General features: G+C 56.5%; 1 protein-coding gene across 2 annotated transcripts in view; it reads left to right on the forward strand.

Annotated features, from left to right (window-relative positions):
* Positions 1-8311, forward strand: part of CUNH20orf27 (chromosome unknown C20orf27 homolog) — a 46080-nt gene that overhangs the window by 29357 nt on the left and 8412 nt on the right. For both annotated transcript variants that reach the window (XM_027846100.1, XM_027846099.1), the window contains one exon: positions 4950-5088. In XM_027846100.1, coding sequence (XP_027701901.1) covers positions 4950-5088 — 139 coding nt within the window. The remainder of the gene's footprint in view (positions 1-4949; positions 5089-8311) is intronic.

The raw sequence follows: 8311 nt of genomic DNA on the forward strand, positions 1-8311 counted from the left end.
TGTGTGTGTGTGTGTGTGTGTGTGTACACGTGCATCACCCCCACGGGTCTCTGGTGGCTGTGACTGACCCATGACCCGGTGACGACGCCCCTGCTAGGCCTCGGCTGTTCTCATGTCAACAAAACAGCTCAGGGCTCACGTGGGTTTGCCATTTCCCAAAGACCTTCTTCATAACAACTGTGTCTGGCATTGCTGTTTCCCTTTTACAGATGAGGAAACTGAGGCCCAGCTGGGTGAAGGGAGGCCTGCCCAAGGCCACACCTTGAGTAGGAGGAGGAGCTGGGCCCTGTACCCTGTGGTTTCTGGCTGCTGATGCTGTCTTTCCCTTGGGCTCCCCGTCTTGGATGGGAGCAGGCAGCACAGTCGGAGAGGAATCGTGGAAGTTATATAATGAGAGCTAGCCTTGGCCTCGGGAGCTGGGTTCAAATCCTCCCTCAGACACTTAGTAGTCATTGTTTGATTCCTAGTGAGTCATGTCGGGCCTTGCTTGTGAGGCAGGTTTGGCCTTAGTGGCCTCAAAGGACCTTCCTGCTCTAAGTCTGTGACCTGTGAGCTGTGTGGGCGTTCTGCCGGCACCTGGGACCTCCCGGTCAGGCCCACGGCTCTGACCAGAGGCTTGCCTGGTCTCAGCATTGGCGAAGGTCCTGTCTTCTTGGGTCTCAGGGAGGGCTTCGTGGGGTGACCCAGGGCTTGAGGTCTGATGGAAGGAGGCTTCCTAGGAGGGAGCAGTCAGAAGCCTGGGTGCGCTGGGCAGGGTTCTGGGGGCTCAGGCTTGCCCCGGGGAAGGTGGTAGGAGCGTGGTGGTGGGGGTGGTGAGCAGTGAGGTGAGTGCCTGGGTGCGGGGTGGGTGGAATAATGAGAAAAGGAGCCCTTCCTCCTCACACTTTAAGGTTGAGAGGGGGTGGCTGGGAGAGATTTAGAGCTGGCTGCCTGATTCCAGTTTAATGTAACAGTCGTTTATTAAGCACCTACTGCATGCATCAAATCAATAAACAAGCATTTATTAAGTGCCTGCTATGTGCCGGGCACTAGGGACTCATAGGTGCCTTCTTGGGGTGGAAACACCTTTACCCCTGCAGGTATCATGTCTCCTCTGCAATTTACAGTCTTAGAGAGGTGTCTAGAGCATCGAGCGGTGCAGTGACACAGCCACAATGTGCCCAAGGGTAGGTCTTGAACACAGGTAGGTCAGTGACTAGCCCAGGGTGACATGACCAGGATGCACCCAAGGGAGGACTTGACCCCAGGCCTTCTTGGATTTGATACCAGCTCTCTAGCCACAAAATAATAATAACCCCGGCCCCTTGAGGTGCACGCTTCCTCCTCCGACTTGCCCTTCCTGAAACAGGGCCTGTGTGTTTGGTGTGTGTCTGTGTGCTGCTCGTGTGTGTGAGGGTGTGTCCAGAGATGTCGCCATCCTTCCTGCTCTACCAGATGGCCTTCTTGAGAAGCCGCCGGGCTCTGGGAGGCTGCTTGGCCTGGGACCCAAGACCCAAGGATTCAGCTCTTCTCTTCCTCTCCCTGACAGGGTGGGTGTATCCCCTCCTGCCTCCCTACCTGACACCCCCTGGCAACGGCAACGTTTCTCCTTTTCCTGAGATGAGCCCTTTGGGTCCTAGGTGTACAAGTTGGTAGGGCTTGAGGCGGGCCCTGAAGGATGGAATGGGTGGGATTTAATGCAAGCGGATGCCGGATTTGTACCCTGGAAATCTCGGGGTGGGGTTTGGTCCCAGCCTTGGCTTTCAGTGGCCTTGGGAACTCCCAGTGAGGAGTCTTGCTCTTCTAATGCCGATCGATGTGGCACATTTCAGTGAGTCGTGGCCTGGGGCGGGGGCGCTATCCCAGGAGCCATTGCTGGCCAGGCGCCACGCTAAGCGCTTTACAGTGATCATCTCCTGGGACACCTGGGAGGCAGGCGCTGTTATTACCTAACGCCATCGCTTTCTCATTCCTATACCTATCATCTCTATCTCGAATCTCCATGGATCTCTCATCTCTTTATCATCTCTTATCATTTTATTTATATACTATATCATCTATTTCTCATATCTATCCTGTCTGTCTCTCTGTCTGATCTACTTACCTGCCTGCCTGTACAGCTAGGGGCATAGGGTGCTGGACATGGAGTCAGGAAGACCTGAGTTCAAATCTGACCTCAGATACTTCCTTTCTGTGTGACTCTGGGTGAGTCATTTAATAACCCTGTTTGCCTCAGTTTCCTCATCTGTGAAACATGGAGGATAAAAACACCTATCTCAACTGAGATGACAGTAAAGTGTTCTGTAACCCTTAAAGCTCTGGGTAAAGGCTGGCTGTTAAGATTCATTGGCTGGCTGTCTGTCTGTCCCTCTGCCCATCTGCCTCTCTGTGTATTAACTTATGATGTCATTGGTAGAAGGAGCTTTCTGGGAGGACACGTCTCCCACTCGTGCACCTGCAACTTAGAGTTGGGGGGAGCTGCCTTGACATCTGGTAATATTCTCATTACCATCATCATGACAACTAGGATTTGTTAAGTGCCTAGTATGTGCCTGGAAATGTGGTATGCACTTTACAAATATTATCTCATTTGATCCTCACAACAGCCCTGCTGCTGTTATGCAATTTGACAGCTGAGGAAACTGAGGCAGACAAAGGTTAAATGACTTGCCTGGAGTCACACCACTAGTAAGTGTCTAGGGTTACATTTGAACTCAGGTCTTGCTGAGTCCAGGCTGGGTATTTTAGGCACTGCGGCCTCACCTGGGTGCCTAGCTTGAGTGATCTCGGCCATCCTTTATAAAGAAGGATCTGAAAAGGGAGGGAAAAAAAAGCAAAAAACAATGGGCATTTTAAGCCTGACAGTATATGCAGTATTCTCCATCCACAGCCCTCCACCTCTGCCAAGAAGGCAGGGTTTTTGCCAGCCTCTTTCCCGTGTTCTTATTCTCTTTGTCTGGCAGGACAGTGAAGCTCAGGCTGCTGATGGCCTGGCCCCCAGCCCACTAGCTAGTAAGACCTCCTGACCTTGAACCCGTGACCCAGCCCCCCTGACTGCAGGCCATGGAACATGGAAGTGTTTCTCCTGGGGCCTGGAGCAGCAAGGGGCAGGGGGTTCGGGAAAGCCCTGACTAAGAGTCCTGCCTCCCCTTGGTGTCCCCACTGCCTGCTCCCAGCCCCCTCAGGGCAGCCTTCCACCTTTCCTAGGCTTTGTGTGAGTGGAAGAGGGGAGTACAGGTGAGGCCAGGACTAAAAAAGGCGGGGCACAGGGGTGCAGGCTGGGCACACCGGGGTTGGAGGAGGGCTGCAGGGTGGGAGAAAGGGGGGAAGGAGGTTGTTTGGGTTCCTAGGGAGACAGAAGGGAAGGGGTGTGAAGGAGGGGGTGCCAGGGAAGGATGCCGTGGTCCTGGGGCTGGGGAACTGGTGCCCAGGATGGATGGATGGACTCTGGCGATGGTGGAGAGGAAGGTGACGTGAATCTGTGACTGCTGATCTGAGGTGTCCTTGATGGCGGATCAAGCTGAAGTGGGGTGGCGGGGCTGTGTGCTCCCTGGCCTGATCTGGACCTTTGGGCCCTTGCTTGTCCTCCGAGGGGTGAGAGGCATTGGGTTGAGTTTAGAGGCCCTGGGTTCGAATCATTGCTCCTCCACTCACCACCTTGGTCACTTTGAATCTGCGCCTCAGTTTCCTTATCTGCCAAATGAAGGGGAATTGGGTCCCTTCCAGCTTGAAATCTATGCATACGTGAATCCCGTTCTGTTTGATTTATCAAGCATTCATTAAATATCACCTTCGGAGACAAGAAAGAAAATGTGTCCTCCCCTCAGGGCACTTCCATTTCTTGGCAGCAGCCATACCCAGGCCTTTTCTTAGAGGAGCCCACACTCATGAAAAGAGAGAGAACACACTTGGGCCCTGCCCTTGGGGCCTTCCATGTTAATGTGACAGCTTGGAGTCTAGGGAGTGTAGGTGGGACCTGGGGTCCTACGTTGAGCTCCGCCAGTCTGGGTGATGTGGTGGAGCGAGACATTCCTTTCCTCTGCCTTGGTTTCCTCTTCTGTAAAATGGGTGCAGTAATCCCAGCCCTGCTTGCTGCCCCAACGAAGGCTGCTTGTGAAGATCAGTGGATGTGTTTGCTCTGTTTTGGGGGAGGCGGAAGAAGAGCCAGCCCCTGCCCTCAGGTGGCTTATTGTCTAGCTGGGGAGAGAAGGCTGGCAGTTGTGGCTCCCATTTCTGGAGGAAATTAAATCTGGCTTTGTTCACAAGAGCTCTGTGATATAGTCTGCAAGTCTAGAGCGAGGGATGTGACCCCTGTTTTACAGAGCAGGAAACGGAGGCCCCAGAGAGGGCAGGGAGCCCGTCCACACCCCCACAGCTGCCACTGGCCAAGTTGGGCCTCACACCCACGTCTCTGGCCACTGTGCTCTGTGGCCTCTCAGAAGAGGGAAAGGCCAGAGGGACCTGTCAGGAGGAATATTCTGGAAACCACGTGAGCGTGGGCAGGGCTTAGTCTGCAGTGGTCCAGTCCAGGTGATGGCAGGGAGGGCCTGTGCTGATCTGAGCAGGTGGACCAGAGGAGGGGATGGGTGGGTGGGTGGGTGGGTGGAGGAAGGGAAGACGGGGGAATGAAGACAAGACTGTGGATGGTGGGGAGTAGACCGTGCGTTGTGGGGCCCATTGGATGGGCTTTTTGTAGGAGTAGTCCAGGGGCACTTCTGGAGGTGGTCTAGTTAGGGAGACCGGGCATGTGTGCAGGCCAGACAGGGAAGCCCAGCCAACTGACCAGGTGATGTGTGTGTGTGTGTGTGTGTGCATGCGTGTGTGTATGTGTGCGCATGCAGGCACACGTGTTCCTGCCTGCCAGGGGGCCGGGGAGCACAGTGACTAACGAGCTGCAGGCCCCCTGGGCCATGCCTGCGTCTCTTCTCTCTGCTCAGGGCCCCCCTAACCACTCCTTCTGCCCCCCACAGATTGGCTTCCTGAAGATCATGCACAAGTATGAGATCACGTTCACCCTTCCTCCACTGCCTAAACTGGGAAGAGATGTGTGCGCCATCCCTCTCCCCAACCCTCACCTGAAAGTCCTGAGTGTGATTCCTGTTTCTGAAGGTGAGTCCCACCTGGGGACGGGGGGCGAGGGGGAACAGAAACAACCTTAGGAGACCTGGTCCTTCGTCTGATCGGTGGAAGCGGGGAGAGGTAGTCTCTGCTGCGGATGTGGGGTCCAGGTTCTGCCCTCAGGGAGCCCCTGCTTTGATGGGACACCGAGTTCCTGCCCCCTGGGAGCCAGTGCCTGGTCTGATGGGCAGTGTGGACCCATGCCTCCGGGAGGCCTCAGTCTGGGGTGAGACCCTGCCCCGAGTGCTTCTCTGCAGTGATGCTGTACCTAAAGATTTGGGGCACCCCAGGCTCCCCAGCACTCCTTCCCCACTGGTGGCACCACCTTCCCCTGCTGGTCTCCTCCTGACACCCACAGGGCATCTCACTGGGGAGCCTGCTCTCCTCATCACAAGGTCTCCCCTCTGTATTGGGGCCTTCACAGTCACCCGGGTCATAGCCTGCCCCTGACACTAATAGTGACCTTGGACAGGTCACTTCACGTCTCTGTTTGTCAGAGGAAATGAGGGAACTGGACTCAGGAACCTAAAGCCCTTATTCGGGCTCTGAAATTTAGGTCTTGAAATGACTTGTCCTAGGTCATCCAAAGGTAGGATTCGAGCCCAAGTCCTCTGGACTCCAAATCCAGTGCTCTTTGTGCTGGATGGAGGAGACCCCCGCTCATTTCTAACCCATCAGATGGCATGGGAGGAGAAGAGTATGTGGAGGGTGGGGCCGAGGACCCCCCCCACCCCGTGTGGTCTGGGCGAGGCAGGCTTCAGAATGGGAGCCAGCCACCCCCTTTGCCTTCCTACGTGGTGGGCGGCCTTGCCTGCAGGCAGGTGACGTTAAACTCACTGGCGGTGGAGGGATGAATAACACTGGAAGAACCCCATGGAGCCACCTTGGGGCGCGTGAGCCTGGGCAGGCTCTCTCCTGCTCGCGCCCTGGGGACGAGGTGACGAGAAGCTGCCCCTTGGGCCCAGGGGACCTCTCCCCCCGTTGGCTGCGCCAGCAGGCTCCTTCACCGGCCCGTGGGCCTAATGAAACGCCCATCCCCCTGCTTCGTCCACTGGGGAGCATCGCCATGGAAACCAGCAAGCCCCGGCCTCGGCCTCGCTTCACAGCCTCCTCTTGGTACCTGACAGCCTTCCCCCCCTGCCTCTCTGACATCCTTTCCTCCTCCTTTCCCTCCAGCTAACCAGGCTGAGAGCCTTCTTTCCAGCCATCTCCCTCAGGCTGATTGCTCCCAGTTTCCGCCTTCCTCCTGGGGCGCTGGCATTCTGAACCTGAAAGGACCTCCCTAGGATCCCCTCCTCAGTCGGGTGGCACAGGGGCTGAATGTCAGACCTGAGTGCGAATCCTCCTTCAGACACGCCCGGCTGGCTGTGGGACCTGTTCCTAACCTCAGCTTCAGTTCCTTAGCTCTGAGATGGCCGTGTTGGCACCTACTTCATTTAGAGGCTTATCGTGAGGATCAGATGAACTCATTTATCAAAGTGCTTTGCAAACCTCAGAGTTAGCTCTCCTCGCCTGCAGCTTCCTGCTGGCACACTGTGTCCCTCTCCCTTTCTAGAGATGACCAGGCCTCCCCCAGCCGTGGAGACGGAGGCAGAGCCTGTGGGGTCTGAGGGCTTATGGCAGCCTGGAGTCTTGGGCACGCATCTCGCTGCCCTGAGCCTCATCTGTGAAATGAATCCCATCCTTCCATTGGACTGATGCCTAATGGGCCAGGAGCGAGGCGTGCGTTCAGTCTGGGGCCAGAGCACCTGGGTTCAGATCTTGGCTTTGCCATTTACTTACTTGTGTGACCTTGGGTAAGTCACGTTGGTGGATCACAGACTCAGCCCCGGGCAGGACTTTACATGGTGTCTAATCCAACCTCTTGATTTTGCTGGTGAGGTAAACTGAGGCTTAGAGCAAGGTGAGATCTTGCCCAAGGTCCTCAGACAGGAGCCAGGATTAGAACCCAGGGTCTCTGGCCTCCCTTTCTTTCCAAGCCTGAGCTTTCTCTCTGCTTCAGTCTGTCTGGACCTCAGTTTCCTCATCTGTAAAGGAGAGGGGGTGGGAGTCCCATGCTTTCCAGCTCTGGATCTCTGATGGGAGACGGGCGTAGGTGGAGGAGCCTCTCCGCCCCTGGAGCGTTGGTGCCCTGATTGATGAGCCCTTGGCAGAGACGGAGAAGCTCGTGTCTGCAGCTGCTGCCAGCAGAGACGCGGCGTGGTGGGGAAGAGCTCCGGTGCTCCTGCCGCGGCCGCTTACAGCAGCCTCTCCCTGCCTTTCTAGATAGAGCCGGGGCTGGAGCTTGGGGGAGGCTTTCGTGAGGAGTCAGAGCGGGGCTCCATTCGGGCAAGGGCTGTCTCCCCATCTGACCAGGGACAGCTGGAGGACGAGGATTGTCTCCCACAGTCGGGCCAGCTCCCTAAGGGCGAGGTCCGCGTGTCTCTGCCCACAGGGATGCTCGGGTCAGGGAGAGATGGCAGGAGGGGGCAGACTCAGCCAGTTGTGAAAAAGCATTATCGGGTTTGAAAGTGACAGTCTGAGCTGAGTGTGAGGCTGAGCTGTGGGAGCAGGGGGGAAGGCAGGAGGAGGAGACAGACGTTCCTTGTGCCCTCGCCAAGAATCTTGCGCTCATCACTGGGATGGATTTCATCCCTGTATTGACTCGGTGCCCCCATGGAGTGATCCAGCCTCTCTCTGGGGCTGTAACTGAAGCCCACTTTCTCTCCACATCTCGCCTCTGTGGTGTCTCGGGGGCCCTTGCCTAATGGCATTGCGTTGTGCTGGGGGTGTGGGAGCAGAGGGGCTGCCCTTCACTACCCCCTCTCCCAGCCCAAGTCAGGGTTTGGTAGTGACAGGGAGTCAGGGCAAAGCTCGGAGGGAGAGGCCAGCCTGGAGCACTGCCCAGTCACATTCCAGCCAGGTGAGCTGCCAGGCTTCTATGGTGTAGGACTGGGCCGGTCCGGGGCAGGAGGCTTAGGGAGCCCTCGTCTGGATGTGGGAAAAGAGTAGGGTCCCTTGGCCTGATGGGAGAGAGGAGACCCCTGCCCTCCTAGTGCTGCCCGTGGCAGGATTGTATTTATGAGACCTCCAACGTCTTCTCATCTGAGCACTCTCACCCCAGTGTAGAATCCCCCTCCATGGTATCACCCACCCCAGTGTAGAACCCCCCTCCATGACATCATCCCCCTCAGTGTAGAACCTCCTGCCACATCGCCCACCCCAGTGTAGAACC

This window comes from Vombatus ursinus, unplaced genomic scaffold (genome assembly GCF_900497805.2).
Source record: "Vombatus ursinus unplaced genomic scaffold, bare-nosed wombat genome assembly UNPS02015066.1, whole genome shotgun sequence".
In the NCBI taxonomy this organism is placed as follows: domain Eukaryota; kingdom Metazoa; phylum Chordata; class Mammalia; order Diprotodontia; family Vombatidae; genus Vombatus; species Vombatus ursinus.